Source organism: Gekko japonicus, unplaced genomic scaffold (genome assembly GCF_001447785.1).
Source record: "Gekko japonicus isolate JY-2015 unplaced genomic scaffold, Gekko_japonicus_V1.1 scaffold319, whole genome shotgun sequence".
NCBI classification, from domain to species: Eukaryota; Metazoa; Chordata; class Lepidosauria; order Squamata; family Gekkonidae; genus Gekko; species Gekko japonicus.
The window spans coordinates 882,610-899,438 of record NW_015160218.1 but is presented as its reverse complement, the minus strand read 5'-3'; the positions used below and the strand labels follow the sequence as shown (position 1 = coordinate 899,438).

The 16,829-nt window shown below is 44.3% G+C and overlaps 1 protein-coding gene across 1 annotated transcript in view; it reads right to left on the bottom strand.

Annotated features, from left to right (window-relative positions):
• Nucleotides 1–16,829, bottom strand: part of SEMA5B (semaphorin 5B) — a 241,701-nt gene that overhangs the window by 143,741 nt on the left and 81,131 nt on the right. The window contains exon 6 of the mRNA XM_015410841.1: nucleotides 15,646–15,931. Coding sequence (XP_015266327.1) covers nucleotides 15,646–15,931 — 286 coding nt within the window. The remainder of the gene's footprint in view (nucleotides 1–15,645; nucleotides 15,932–16,829) is intronic.

The window sequence follows — 16,829 nt, the reverse complement described above, 5'->3', positions numbered from 1 at the left end:
TTTTAAGCTCCGCAGGCACCATTGCAAGATACTAAGAATACGTCTGAAAAACGTAGCTTTGATAGAGGTAGTTGTACTTGTTTCTAACCAAATGGGCTGGTATGAGAACCCTTAAAACCTCGAACTATTCCCGAATGCGTATCCATGCTAAAGTTAGTAAGGCCCCAACATACCGTTAAAGGCACAGAGTACCAGAAGAACAGAATTGTAGGCTCATCTTAGACATCAGTACTTTCTGTGCTTAACTATGGGTTCAGAACTGAAAGCCTGGGAAAACAGGGTTGCACTTACTTGTAACTGTTGTTCATCGAGCGGTCTTCTGTGCAGGCCCACATGGGGACTGCGCCTTTGGAGGCCTGCCTCGGAAAGGAACTAGCAAGCTTTTTAAAGAAGTTTCCAGAGCCCATGAGTGCTCCGCCTCCCTTCAATCCTCCTCATAGAGTTTCCTGCCCAAAGGGTCATGTGATACAGGAGGGGGAGCCCTCTCCCCTCAGTTCTCCCTTCGCTTCCACAAGGTAGATATTACCAGGGCTATTTTTGGGCAGGAACGCACAGGAACGGAGTTCCAGCTGGCTCCTGAGTTGGCCACACCCAGCAGAAACTTATTAGCATAATAGGCCACACCCAACAGCACAAACTCATTAGGATTGGCTACATTAGGGGTGTGTGGCCTAACATGCAAAGGAGTTCCTGCTAGAAAAAAAGCCCTGGGTTTTGACAACAAAGTAAACAGAATAAGAAGCAAAAGGTGGGTGTGACTGGATGACCACACTTCTTGTAACATGGGTATGTGTGGCCTAATATGCCAATGAGCTGTGCTATCAGGGGTGTGGCCTGATATGCTAATGAGTTTCTGCTGTTAGGTGTGGCCTATTATGCTAATGAGTTCCTGCTGGGCTTTTTCTACAAAAAAGGCCCTGGATATTACACATAGAAGCCCACAGTGGGGAAAGAAGGGAGGGATGTGTGCCTGCACAGAAGACCACTTGATAAACAATGGTTACAGGTAAGTGCAACCCCGTTTTTATCTTTGTGACTTCTGTGCAGTCACACATGGGAAAATGCCAAGTTTGCTCACCGAGGAGGGTGTGGGCTGCGTTAGTGAAAGACTGACTGTAACATCACTCTCCTCGCAGGTGCCTCGCGCTTGACATTGACGTCCATTTCACAACGTCTGATAAAATTTGACAACGTTGACCAGGTGGCCATTTTGCAGACATCTTGGAGAGGCAGTCTTGCTGGAAAAGCTGCAAAAGAGGCTTGAGCCCTCGTGGAGTGCGCCGACCCACTGATTGGACAGTTCCTACCTGCCTCAGTGTACACTGTTCTTATCGTGGAAACTACCTGTCTAGACAAAGTCTGTGCAGAAGCAGCCTTCCCTTTATTGCGGCCTCTGAAGCAGATGAATAAATTCCTGTCCTTCCTAAATTCCTCTGTCCTCTTTAAATAAAAGAGCTCTTCTAACATCTAACGAGTATAGAGTTCTTTCTGCAATATCAGTTGGGGAAGGGAAGAAAATCGAAAGGGTAATGTTCTGGGCCATATGGAATCTGGAAACAACCTTAGGGAGGAATTTTAGCCCTTGCCGTAGAACAACTTTTTCAGTGTGGAATTTCACAAAACAGTGCGCTGAGTTCTCCCACCCTGCAGGGCGAGGTAATAGCTACCCAAAATGCTGTCTTTTTTTGGTTTTGGTTTTTGTATTTTTGCTCGTGTGTGTGCGCACGCGTGCACCCGTGCCTGGAAGTCTTGGCGACCCATGGTGGCTCCTACTGGGGCATAGAAGACATTCAAAGAAGGGGCTTGATAGCCTGCCTCTGGCCTCTCGGCCCTGGTATTATCTGGAGGTTTCCCATCCAAATACTTGCAAGGGTTGGCCCTGCTTAGCTTCCAAGATCTGACAATATCAGGCTTGCCTGGGTTATCCAGGTCAGGGCCCCAAAAGGCTGTCTTGTATGAGAGGAAAGACAGCACAGAGTTTGCCATTGGTTCAAATGGTTTATAAAGTAACCTAGACAGAACTGAGACAAGCTCCATTGAGGAACAGGGTGAACAACAGGTGGAAAATTCCATAAACCTTCTAGTTAATATCTGGAATCTGCATTCGAAAACACTGAGTAACCATTGACCATATTATGAAATGCTGAGATAGCAGCTGCTAAGTGTACTTTTATTGATGATGAAGAAGAAGAAGAAGAAGAGATTGGATTTATACCCCGCCCTTCACTACCCAAAGGAGTCTCAGAGCGGCTTACAAACTCCTTTCCCTTCCCCTCCCCACAACAGACACCCTGTGAGGTGGGTGGGGCTGAGAGAACTCTGACACAAACTGCTCTTTTTCAAGGACAGCTGTGCCAGAGCTTGTGACTGACCCAAGGTCACATCAGCAGGTGCAAGTGGAGGAGTGGGGAATCAAACCCGGTTCTCCCAGATTAGAGTCCACACACTTAACCACTACACCAAACTGGCTGAAATCGCAAGGCCTCCATCCTTAAGAGCAGGGCTATTTTTGGTCAGGAACGCACAGGAACAGAGTTCCGGCTGGCTTCAGAGTTGGCCATGCCCACTATAGCCAAAACCTCTGTGTGTGTGGCTACACTCCAAGGCGGGTGGGCCACGGGGGGGGGGCTGGAAGGATGGAGGAGCCTTCCCCAGCCTGTCCAAGGGCCAGCTTGCCTGGGCGCCTCGCAGCTGTGGGAGCCGGGCAAGCCAAGGGAAGGTATGGTGGTGGGGCCTAATATGCTAATGAGCTGCACTGTCGGGATGTGGGCTATTATGCTAATGAGTTCCTGCTCGGCTTTTTCTACAAAAAAAGCCCTGCTTAAGAGTAAGGAAGTATTCAAAGATTCTGTTCATGTCGCACTTTACCAGGTTAATACCTTGGTCATGTGACCATGCACAGATCTTATAAGCATATGACTTATGCGTGGAAGGTCTACGAGAAGCAATCATTATGCCTGTAACTCTTTGAATTAAACTTGTCATGGGTTGATCAGCCAGGCTGTTAGATGGAGGGATGTGAGTCCAGGGTGGTGAATGGATTCCACCTGCAACAGGTCTCATACCTGAGGGAGTGCCCTGCAATTTCCCTTCTCTAAATTCCATAGCAAGGGGAACCACACCCGTCTTGGCCAATATGGTGTTAGGAGTATGCATAATGTTTTTTCCGCATGCAATTTGTCTACGACCTAAGTGCAGGAGGCCAAATGGTGGGAACGCATAAAATAGGTGCCCATGCCATCAGAACTGGAAGGCATCCCCTACTGAATTGGAATCTGCTGCTGCCCTGGAGCAGAAGCAGGCACATTTTGTGTTGGCTGACAATGCAAACTAACTTGGGTCTACCTCAGGGAATCCCCTTTCCAAAAAATCGGAGATATTCCTTCTTGATTGACCATTCTTGGGTCACTAACACAACCCTGCTCAGCAGGTCTACTAAAACATTTTGCTGCCCTGCTATGCATACAGATGGGGTTTGTGCCTTATGGCCCAATGCCAATTTTTTTGACGCCTCTGTGCATAAACCGATGGATCCTGTGCCCCCTTGTTTGTTTAAGTAAAACTTTGTGGTTGTGCTGTCTTTGGCTGGAAGCACTCAACAACCTTGAACTAAATCTGAAAAAGAAGAGCATCTCTTATAGCTCTCAGCTCTAATATGCCGTTTTGGCTTGCAGTCAGACCAGTGGCCTCTAGCTGTGCAGTTTTCACAATGTGGACCACAACCCATGAGGGAAGCATTGGTAAAGATCTGCGAGTCATGTGACTCTGATCCCAAGACAATACCCTTAAGTATGTGGGAAGTTCTCGGCCACCAGTGCAGGGATTGGAGAACTGACCTTGGGATTGAGAACCTCTTCCATTGTGGGTCTGAGGTAGGGTGGAATTGTCGCAGGAACGTATTTTGCAAAGGGCTCATAAAGAGCCTGGTATGTGGTGTGACAGCTGTACATAAGAACCTAAGAGAAGCCAATGTTGGATCAGGCCAATGGCCCATCTAGTCCAACACTCTGTGTCACACAGTGGCCAAAAATACCAGGTGCCATCAGGAGGTCCACCAGTGGGGCCAGGTGTAGAAGCCATGTATCCCAATAATTTTTAAATGGTCTTAGCAGTCTGAAATCTGCGTGCTAAAAATCTCTGTGCCAGTGCTTTGTTTTTACTTGCTCTTGGTAGTGGAAGGAATGCTTTCCCTTTCCTACATTCGAATTAATGGTAGAACTTATGAACTCTATCGTTTGGGTGGGAAAAAAATGAGATTTTTGCTTATTGATAATGAACCCAAGGTTATTAAGGGTCCTAAGCACAAGTGATAAATTGTCATTCACAGTATCAGGGGAGTTGGCCATGAAGACCCAATCATCTAGGTATGGGTATATGATACAGCCTTTGAGCCTGAGGTAGGAGATGACTACTGAGGTACACTTGGTAAAGACCCGTGGTGCTGATGCCAAACCAAAGGGTTAAACATTATACTCATATACTGTGTCACTGTAGAGAAATCACAAATATTTCCTACAGGACTTATGTATGGTTATGTGGAAGTAAGATCACAAAACAGTCCCTGAGGCAATAAAGGTATAATCTCCTGTAAGGATAACATCCTAAATTTTGGAATGTACAGAAACTTATTCAGGTCCCTGAGGTCTAAAATCAGCCTTTTCCCACCCCCTTTTTTGTCTATTGTGAAAAATATGGAGAATAAACCCCTTGAGCATAATTCTTGGGGAACTCCATTGACTGCACCCTTGCATAACAATTCATGTACCTCCTGAGTGAGAAAAATTGAATGAAGCATAAATGTTCTCGGTGGAAAACAGCAAAGAATGGAATTCCAAGAAAAAACCATTTTTTAATTATTGACAATACCCAATTATGTGCTGTGATGATTAACTAGAACTCGTAAAACATGGACATCCTGTCCAGATAAATAAATAAATACATAAAATCCCTGTCTAGTCAGAGTACACCAGAATGTCTCTGCTGTTGTTCCTTGGTGAATTGAGATACTTGTCTACTCCTCCCTCTATTTTGTCTCCTACTCTCGGGCTGTTGGATGTATTGAGGTCTTAAAGACTACTGTGAGTAAGGAGGGTTTTGATACCTGTAATCAGGATATCTGAAAGGCCTTGCACAGTGAGCTCTATGTGAGTTTCTATGCCTATACCTTTGTTTGTACTGTTGTTTCATACTGGGTGTAATATTTATTTATTTGGTTCAAATTCTATCCTGCCCGGCCCACAAGTGGACTCAGGAAGGATTACAACATTAATATAAAACAATAAAATCAGGATTAAATCTATGAACTTAGCCCTTGAACGATGGTGATCAAACTACATCACAACTATCACAATGGTACCATAAGGGATTCCAGATTATAAGTACCCTACCATGGGTAAGGAGCTGCGGTGGCTCAAGTGGTTAAGGCGCTGAACTGCAGGCTGTGGAAGGTCGGTAGTTCAGCAGTTCGAGACCCGAGTGTGCCGCATGACGGAGTGAGCTCCCGTCTCAAGTTCCAGCTCCTGCCAACCTAGCAGTTCGAAAGCAAGAAATTGCAAGTAGATAAATAGGTACCACTTCGGTGGGAAGGTAACAGCGTTCCGTGCGCCTCGGTGTTTAGTCATGCCGGCCACATGACCACGGAAACGTCTTCGGACAGCGCTGGCTCTTCGGCTTTGAAACGGAGATGAGCACCGCAACCCTAGAGTCGGACTCGACTGGCTTTCGAGCAAGGGAACCTTTACCTTTACCTTTTTACTCTGCATATATATTAAATAAGAAAGGTGACAATATACATCCTTGTCGTACTCCTTTTCCTATGCAAAACCAATCAGTTGTTCCATATCCGGTTCTAACTGTTGCTTCTTGAACCTTATACAGGTTTCTCAAGAGACACGTGAGGTGGTCTGGTACTCCCATCTCTTTAAAGACCTGCCATTACAAGGTCTGGTTACCAGTAAAAAGCAGGTCGGCAAACGTTCATCCTTTAACCAGTGTGAGGATTGCAGAAATACTCTAATCATTTTCTCTTCTCACGGCTTGCTCCATAATCACTGGTTTGGCTGAACAGGGAACCAATCAGCAATTTAAACTCATTGAGAAGCTATAGCTGTACTTGGGAAACAGAATAGCGGGAGCCTCCCAAGTCAATGAGCCCCTGAACACAGCAAAGCATCCGAAAGACCTTATCCTCCTGCATGTTCCTTTTTTCAAAAGCATGTATTCTAAAACATAGCGACTCACCGTTCAGCACATTGCCCCTAATAAGCCACTCAGAGGTATTCATGCTTACAGAGGTTGAAGTGAGGTTGAGGTGTCAAAATTTTCCAGGAGACTCCCCACCAATTTCTGACTATCTGTCTAAGAGACCATGCTTGCAAAAGCCCAAACGAGGATTCTCTACTGTACATTCATTTAAAAAATGGGGCGAGGGGAAAATGCAAAGACGAGAAAATTAGATACTTCAATTTTTTAAAAAATAGAGAATAAAAATATAGACGGCCAGTTAGGAAAAGCACACAAGACTTGTCATCACGCTGTGTTAATGTCTGAATGATTGCTTTATATATCATGTTGCTAATGGTAACAACTAATGGTAACAACTTGAACTGCTACAAAAAGAACGGCTCTTTTTTACTAAACCAGCAATTACTTAAGAACACATACTCTTTAAACGATGTGAGTTTACGCAGGCAGCAAGCATACAAGGTCATTTAAAAAAAAAACCCATCCTACAACATGGAGAAGCCATTTAGGAGCGCTTCCATATCCATATCTAGAATCCTTTGTGATTCTAGAAGCCATCATGAATGTGGTATATGTCATGCTCATACGGCTCATCTACCATTTTGTCTTGCAGTATGCACCTCAGAAAACACACGTGGGCCCCCATCTTCCCCACAAAAAAGGCTTTTATGCTCCTCCTTTGTCATACGAGTAAACGTGATTCCATTATAATTCCACCACATTAAAAAGTCATCTTAAAGAGTTTCTTTAACTCCAAGATGAATACAGGGCTGTTTTGCCACTGGGCAGGCAGGACATCTCTTTCAATTTGCGGTTATGAGACTCCACCCTCCCTCCCACCTAGAGCCACCCTTCCATTTCACTGAGCAATGGAGCGGTTTGCTTTGAACTTGTCAAAGCACCACATGCTAAACCTTTCTTCACCGGTGCCTGAGTGTTATTGACACGTTGCGTGTTCACAGAAGGCAGTTCTTTAGACAAAGCTAATAACGAGTGACAAGTTAATGCCTTCAGGCACAAGAAGGGAAAAAAAGAAAAATAATGGCCTAAATAAAACTGTGTATTGTTTCTGAGTGGAATGTGGTTTCCAATGCAAGTTTCTGAATGTTTCCAAGCAAAACCTTCCCCGCAGAGGGAACTGTACTATATTATATGCAGAGGAATGTGCATTGCAACTCTTGTTATCTTCTAGCTTTCTCTTAGGTTTCCCTTGCTCAAAAGCCAGTCGAATCCGACTCTAGGGTTGCGGTGCTCATCTCCGTTTCCAAGCCGAAGAGCCAGCGCTGTCCGAAGATGTTTCCGTGGTCATGTGGCCGGCATGACTAGACACCAAGGCGCACGGAATGCTGTTACCTTCCCACCAAAGCGGTACCTATTTATCTACTTGCAATTTCTTGCTTTCAAACTGCTAGGTTGGCAGGAGCTGGAACCAGAGACGGGAGCTCACTCCGTCATGCGGCACCCGGGTCTTGAACTGCTGAACTACTGACCTTCCAAGTCCACAATTAGCACCACCCACCTCCTTCTGACATTTTAACTGCACCTTTGAAGGTGGCCTTTTCCTGAGGTATGAGCCCACTTTTAAATTCAGCCTGAGAACTGAAAAAGTGGGCTACGTCCAAAAGCTTTAAAATAGGATTTCAGTGACCCTTTTGAAAACTTTCATAACAACTTCTTAAATATTTCATAAGCGCTTCCCTAAATAGCCATCTTTCCTGCTGCCTTAGCTTTAGCTCTGTATTACACAAAAATGAGCAATAAATCAGACTATAATGTGTTTTTTTCATAATGAAGTGCACCATGCTGGCTGATGCCCATTTGGGGGGAAATTGTTCCTGACCCCATTAAATGAGAAGCTCTGAGATGCAAGGATTTTCTCTCCTCCCTTTTTAGAGTAAATATATTTTAAAATAAAAACAAAGCATCTTTTATGCATCAGTCATACTGCTGGAGAAAAACATCAGAGTTATTTCGAATGCAGAAAGCATACAGGATGACATAACTCCTGAAAGAAGTTAAAAGAATAATTACCATTATTTATCTAGTTGTGTGACAAATTGGGATATTTTCCCTGCTTTTAGTACTTGAAAGAACAGTATGTCATAGCACGCAGCCACCATTTGATCTGACGTTAGCTATTATCACAATAATAATTTCTTTGTTTGGTTCTGCAGAAGTTGTAGAATAATACTTTTTCCCCCTAGCAAAGCAAGAAAAGGAGAAGAAATTATCATGTATGTAGAGAGCCAGTTTGGTGTAGTGGTTAAGTGTGCGGACTCTAATCTGGGAGAACCGGGTTTGAGTCCCCACACCTCCATTTGCACCTGCTGATGTGACCTTGGGTCAGTCACAAGCTCTGGCACAGCTGTCCTTGAAAGGGCAGTTTGTGTCAGAGTTCTCTCAGCCCCACCCACCTCACAGGGTGTCTGTTGTGGGGAGGGGAAGGAAAAGGAGTTTGTAAGCCACTCTGAGACTCCAAGTGAAGGGCGGTGTTCCTCCTCCTCCTCCTCCTCCTCCTCCTCTTCTTCTTCTTCTTCTTCTTCTTCTTCTTCTTCTTCTTCTTCTTCTTCTTCTTCTTCTTCTATTTGCTTCTTCTTTTGCAACTGACTAATTATTAAGAAGACAGCCATCTAAACAGTGATGGAGTGAGATGGGCAAAATGCATTCGCTTTTGTATGTATTCTGAGTAATGGAAGGAATACTTTCTTTATAAACAGCCAGGGATGGATTTAACATGACTTTTCAAAAGTTACAGAGTAGATCTAAGGCTGTATACTCATTCATGATATAACCATCCTGCTTTCTGCTCTGTGGCTCTGCAAACAATTGCCAGTGTATCAAAAGTTAACATATGGTAGTCCCTAATTAATGTGGTACAAAGAAGTGTATAGAGTGTGGGACTGTTTCATTAAGCAGTCTAGCAGATTCAGCAAAGGGGAGAACATCCTTAGGTTGTACTAACTCAACAATGAGTGTGCCCAATTTCCCAAGCTATCTGTGAGCAAATGTTTACATTTAACAAGATAGGGGAAATATGGTCAGAAGACGTGAGATAAGAATATGATTTCCTACATTCTTTCAACTGGCCTGTTAACTCATGGCATTATATGCTGTCATGAACATTCAGGAAGTTTAAAAATAAGATGAAAACTAAGGCTGAACGGCGTTTGTGACAACACAGTATTGGCTACCTTCAAGAAATGTTTTTTCCCCAACAGGCTTGGAAAAGGGCAGATTGCCAAACGATGAAAAGCACTGATTTACAGTCACAAAGCCTGTCCCTTTTAAGATCAGCAACAACCACTCTCAATGGCCCCTAAAATGAGGGGAGCGGTGGCACAGAGGATTTATCCTCTGGTTAACATCTGAACTGAACAGAGTTGCTGTCAGTTCTAGCCCGCGCTGGTGTGAGCTACCAGCCTGGTCCCCAGCTCGCTGTCCACCCAGCGGTTCGAAAGCTTCGACGAGTAGATAAAATGGGTACCACTCCTTAGAGAGGGTGGGCACACTAAACCCCCATAGGGGAGATGTTAGCCGGCGAATGGAATGTCCAGCTCGTAAGCCTGGAAAAAAGACCTCTTCGGCATTAAGAAGCCTGTGATGGGCCAATCCGGCCAGGCAGTGGCAGTGCGGCGTTACGACTCAAAAGCAGCCCAGAACGCGATCAATAAATTGAAAGGTATTATTATTATTATTATTATTATTATTAAAATACCTTTGCAGCTGTACCAGACATTCTTCAGTTTCGAAAACTTCAGGACTCTTCTTTTTGTAGTCTTATATAAGCTTTTGGATAGCTCCTGTTGCTATGCAGATACACTCTACAGATCGATTTTGAAAGTTTCAAGCCTCCTTTGCCTTAGATGATTATTGAATAGCTTTATTGATGAAAATTTAAAATCGTTGTAGGAAAAAAACACACACAAAGTAGTTTGCCTATTAGACACTGATGCTAGACTTTATGGAGCATGATTAACTCTCATAACCTCTTCATGCAGAGATAAGAAAAAGCAACGTAAGGAATGTTGTTTTGTGCAGTTTGGCATGGCAACCAGGTATGCCACAGCCTTGAAACACACAGAAGAATGTGCTTGGTTAGCAAATGTACAAGAGATTCGCAAACTGAGATCTGCTTCAGACAGTTCTAGGAAGTTATCCAGATGCAGTGAGCGATATCTTTGACAGATTCAGGTGAGTCGGAAGCAGCAGAACAAAGTTGGGGTCCGGTGGAACCCTTAAGACCAACAAAGTTTTATTCAAGGTGTGAGCTTTCATGTGCACACACACTTCCTCAGATACATTGAAATGGAAGTACCTATGTACCTATGAGGAAAGGTTAAGGCCCTTAGGTCTCTTTAGCTTGGAGAAACGACGACTGAGGGGTGACATGATTGAGGTTTATAAGATTATGCATGGGAAAGAGCAGGTAGAGAAAGAGGTACTTTTCTCCCTTTCTCACAATGCAAGAACTCGTGGGCACGCCATGAAATTGCTGAGCGGTCGGGTTAGAACGGATAAAAGGAAGTACTTCTTCACCCAAAGAGTGATTAGCACATGGAATTCACTGCCACAGGAGGTGGTGGCGGCTACAAGCATGGACGGCTTCAAGAGGGAATTAGATAAGCATATGGAGCAGAGGTCCATCGGTGGCTATTAGCCACAAGGTATAGATAGGGGCTCTGGGGCAAGTGATGCTCTGTCATCTTGGTGCTTGGGGGGGGGTCAACAGTGGGAGGGCTTCTAATGTCCTGGCCCCACTGGTGGACCTCCTGATGGCACCTGGTATTTCTGGCCATTGTGTGATACAGAGTGTTGGACTGGATGGGCCTTTGGCCTGATCCAACATTGGCATCTCTTATGTTCTTATGTTAAGTTATCAGTGCACACAGGTAGAGGGTGAACAGCAAATGAGCATACGACCTAATGTAGATGTTTTAATAGATGCAAGAACCAAACAGGAATAACAGGCTAAGTTTATATGGTCACGATCTGTTTGGATTTAATTCCAGGGGGAAACACAGTGAAGCAAATAAACATGTCAGAATTGGAGACTGATGTGTAAATGTATCCTTCTTAATGGTGGGATGCTAAGGGTAATTAACTGAGACCAGGTTATGCACCGCCCGTCTCCTCTCAAGCACAGAGGAAACTAACAGCAGTCTTGGGAAAAAAGAGTGGTTTCTGTTAAGAGCTCTCTCAGCCCCACCTACCTCACAGGTAGGTGTCTGTTGTGGAGAGGGGAAGGGAAAGGAGTTTGAGACACCTTTGGGTAGTGAAGGGCGGGGTATAAATCCAATCTCTTCTCTTCTCTATTCTTTGAGGTACAGTGTTATGTCTCCTCTGTCACCAGAACAAAGAAATACATTTGTTCTATATCTTTGATAGGTAAAGGTTTCCCTTGCTTGAAAGCCAGTCAAATCCGACTCTAGGGATGCGGTGCTCATCTCCGTTTCAAAGCCAAAGAGCCAGCGCTGTCCAAGGACATTTCCGTGGTCATGTGGCCGGCATGACTAAACACAAAGGCGCACGGAACGCTGTTACCTTCCCACTGAAGTGGTACCTATTTATCTACTTGCAATGTCTTGCTTTCGAACTGCTAGGTTGGCAGGAGCTGGGACCAGAGACCGGAGCTCACTCCGTCTTGCGGCACTCGGGTCTCGAACTGCTGAGCTACCGACCTTCCAGCCTGCAGTTCAGCGTCTCAACCACTTGAGCCCACCGCTCAACTATCTTTGATAGTAAAGACCAAATTACATGTAACTGATATCTTTAAATACTAGAGAATATACAGCTCTTTCCCACCAAGGCGCTGGAGATTCCCTAGACCTACTCAGTTCCCCGAATTCTGGAGCACAGCTCAGACTGGAACACATTTTATTTACTATGAATTACCAAGATTTTTACCCCACCTTTCTGCCCCTACAGAGCCACCTAGGTGGGACATATGACATGACTTTAAACTGAATCAGAGAGCCATCAGAGTCAGTATTGTCTACTCAGATGGGCTGAGGTCTTTCACAGCTACCTGATTATTCTAATGAGAGATGCCAGGATTGAACCTAGGACCCCCTGCATGCCAAGTAGTTGCTCTATCACTGAGCCATAGTCCTTTCAACTAAATGTGCTGGATTTTGTTCTACATCGTACTCAATGTAAGACTCTCTCCAAAACAATCATTTTTTAAAAACCATTCACTAATGATGCTTGTAATTGCTCCACAAATCCAAATCAAGCAGAGGAAAGTTCATCCATCTTTAATTTTAGCATTATTAGAACCAACTGTCTGTTGCCAGTTTCTGTGTTCTACCACAGGTTAAATCATGAGCTGTTACACTGTGAGCATTTTTAAAGATAATTACTAATTTTAAGAAATCCACTTCTCCACAAGTGTCTAATTCAGATGATTAAAGTAGGAAGATTACATAATCTGGCATCTAGACAGCACTGGCCTGTGTGGTAACTAATCAGATTTTCTTCCTTTAGTTCATAATTCAGCAGAAGCCCAAAAGTTAATTTTCATTCTCTGCTAATATACAGATTTTGAGACCAATCCTTTCTGATTAATATCCCAACCCCATGCACGTTTGTTCAGGAGTCCAGGAGCAAATTATATGTTACACATGTAATAAAGTCTAAACAGTTGTCTTCTTTTAATGAAAAATGAATTGCAATTTTGAGAGGTGAAGGAAGAGGAAGTGCTTAACCCCGCTTTTCTGGTAGTTTTGGCTAGAATCACACACAGCAGCTTTTGTTCCAATAGGGATATAGAGGCATACTTTGTAAATATGAACCTGGTGTAAAGCAACTTAGTGAAACAAGACTGAGTGGATAAACTCTTGATAGGAAAAGGATTAAACACTCTGCTTTTCCACCCACAAGTATATTATTCTTCTGCTCAACTTCCTAACACTGCTATTCATTTGTGGGAAACTGGCCTGAGTTTTTAATGAACCCAATTTTTGGTTTCCGTTGAGAATGAGATCAATGGAACTCTCTTCAAAACAAGTGTGCACGGGAGACGCTGAATTTCAGATATTAAAGCCAACATAGACCCACCCACCCCTGGACAAAATTCCCTCTGGACTTCCCATCACACCTCATCTGGGCCCCAGGCACATGACTACTATTCCTCCCATGAAAGCTTGTCCAGCAACCCAAGCCCAGAATTCTGTACCCCTAGTTTTGTCATCTTAGCTGCCTTGGACCAAAATACTGTGATAGGGTAATATGGGATTAGCCCTTAGCTCCAACCGCTTGGGTTCAATGAAATGTCTTGCCTTGGATCACTTAACAATTCTGCCTATATAAAGAAGGAAGAATGGGCTAATGCTAATATTGCGAGCTGTGTGGGTTGACATTCCAGCTCAAAAGCAAAGACAGGATGAACCCAGAGCCGCAGAACTGTTTTGCTTTCTAGTTATTAGGCTTTACTTATCCAATTTTAGGGTTATAATTCACTAGTTTATAGCTTTGTTTATTTCACATACTGCAAGTTAAACAATGGCGGGAGCCATTCTTCAAGGTCTGGGGGATGATTGCAAGCATCTAAGAGTAAAAACCATTATCCCTTTAGAGCCCTGCCCTTCTTGATTGCTTGCTTGTATGCTTAGGTGTGTTATGGTTATGGTGCGTTATTTTTATGAATGTATATCAGATGTCAATGCTATTGTACTGTACTGAAGTTGTTAAAATTAATAAAAATTATAAATTCAGAGGGGGGGAGGGAGAGAGGGTGCTGCCTTCTGTAGAAAAAGCATTTGAGAGACCTACGGGGGCAACAATACTGTCTGTTTGTAGGAATCCTTCTCCTCCAATCCCCTGCAAGTCCTATAACTAGTATCTGGTGGTTTGCTTCAGGTCACCAGCCTTTCCAGTCCTTAGCAAAGGGCTGGCTGCTGAAGGGAGGTATTAGCTAGGTGCATGGTAGAAGGAGCAGGGGACGAAAAAAATCTCCTTCCACAAAGCCCTCGGAGTCCACTTGGAGGCAGCAACTGACAGCACTCAGGTATTTTGATCTGCCCCCTCAAACCAAACATGAGCACTTGGAAAATATTTGTATTGGACTGGGAAGGAACCTGCTGCCTGCAACACGACCCCTATAAAAATGGTCCATCATCACAAGTTTAAAACTTTCCCATGTTGAACGTTCTTGCAACATATGGCAGGCCCTATGAAAACTTGCATGCACAGCTTGCAAAGAAACCAGACAGAGGCATGCGCTAGTGGAGAAAGGGCGTGAAGGAGAAATCCTCCCTCTGCTCAGTGATTGAGCAAAGGTTTTCCCATTTGCCTTGAGCAAGATTCATCGAGACAGGGATCCTGGTGCTTGACTAGGATCCTTGCTGCAGCCCTTTCTTGCACTCTCCTATGTTCACCATGATCAGTGTTCCCTCTAAGCTGAGTTAGTGTGAGCTAGCTCACAGTTTTTTAGCCTCTGGCTCACACATTTTTGTCCTAGCTCAGGAAGGAGGGCTCCAGAACAAACTAAATTATGCAGGAGCCAAATTGCTCGCTCACAACTTTAATGCAAGTAGCTCACAAAGTAGAATTTTTGTTCACAAGACTCCACAGCTTAGAGGGAACATTGACCATGATGTCCTCCAAGCCATTCTGCACTAAAATCGAATTCAACCTTCTTTTTAATCCAGGGTTGTTGGGGTTTTTTTTTCCTATTCTGTACTAAAATTGACTCCATCCTTCTTTTTATTCCGGTTCCCCCCCTCCATTTCTCTGTTACATCACCTTCCTTCAGCGGTCAGCCCGGTTTCAGCCTGCTGTCGCCCTGGGTTATTTGGACGCTGTTTTGCCCTGGACTTAAACTGCCTCAACTCGAACACTGAGAAAATCTGGAGTGGCAGGCGAATGCAGAAAGGACCTAGATCTCTCAAGGAGACAATGGAATGGGGGGGGGGGTTTGAAAGCAAAGATAACTTTCTGTCTTTCTTCACTCTGCCCTTAACATCTACCATGACGCACCACACATCCAAACCTGTAATACAGAATTCTAAACATCTCTTTTTGTAGCAGGAACTCCTTTGCATATTAGGCGACACACCCCTAATTTAGCCAATCCTCCAAGAGCTCACAGTAGCCCCTGTAAAAAGAACTCTGTAAACTCTTGGAGGATTGGCTACATTAGGGGTGCGTCGCCTAATATGCAAAGGAGTCCCTGCTACAAAAAGAGCCCTATGAGAGCATGAATAAAAGCAGCAGGAATCCTTCTTCTAGTCCTCCATCTCAGAGTTCGTGTTTTCCCCCAGAACAGTGAAGCAGTATTCTGCCTCACTGAAATGCAGGGCCAGGCATACCTTCTCCAGTATGAATGTATTTTGCAATATTATTAGAAGAAGCAAGTGTGAATCAGAAGGAAAGAAACAGGGAACAGCAAACCCACAAACTCACACGTTGGTGGTGAACACTCCATAGATCAAATCTTGCTCAGGAAGATAAAAAGTGCTCTGCAGTTCGTTGTAGTAGAAAGGGATTTCCCCAGAGCGCGAGCAATTCAGGCGAGCCTTCATGAACGTCGTCCACGTGTCCTCCAACAAAAATCTTCCCCCAATGTCATTTTTGCAAACCCTCGCCACACGAGAATAGACCGTTTTCCCACAGTCGTGCTCAACAGCATTCTCACGGAAAAAGAAGTAAGTGAACAAGCCAATGTCATAGGCGGCGATGAAATTGGGCTCTGGAGAGAAATTAAGCCATAAAACACAGTGAGATTTACATAGCAGGGGGAGAAAAAGTGAGATTTACAGAGGATGTGGGGCCAGAAGTTCATGAGTCGTTGGAAGATGGGAAAGAGGAATACATGTCTCTTTCACAGCATCTAAGAAAGACTGGCACTCTATGGGCTAGTTCACTTATGCACATTCACCACTTCATAGCTTTGGCATCAGGGGGGGGGGTCTGGTATACACCATCGCAAGTCACACGCAGAAGAATTCAGTGGAGTCCAGTGCAATCCTATGCAAAAACCCAGTTTCATCTTATGTGCTCATACAAGAGTACTGTTGCACAGGATTGCACTGTAAAGTGGTTTACACGCATGTGAGAACTGGCCCTATGAAACAGATATACAGCATGTTTTAATGGCAGGGGGGAGTCACAGAGGGGAGTCACAGAAGCCTTGTCTACAAATGAAGAATCACATGATGGAATGTTCCCCATATTAAAAGAAAAACAAGTCCCTAGATGCGGAGACTGTCTTAGAGGCTAAGCTTCTCCTCGACATCTGTTTGTCTTTGGGTGGAGAGACTTTTTTAACATAGGGAGCATAGAGCGATGGGATTCCCTGTCTGCAGTCTGAAACGGCGTACAGCCCGGACATGGTTTTACCCACTTCTCTGCTGCTCATGCAGACCAGGCAGTGGTCCGATCCATAACAACTTTCAAAAAACAGCTGAGGAGATGGGGGAGGGAAATAGCACCTTAAGGCATTCTTCCTGTTTGTTAGGGCGTTCTTCCACAAACTTGCTGGGGATGGCTGAACAGAGATAAACCCCTGGGATCGCGTAATAATGATAATGGACTTTAGGTCTGGTTCAAGTTAACAGATGTTGGGGGGGTGGTTTGGTTAGTTTGTG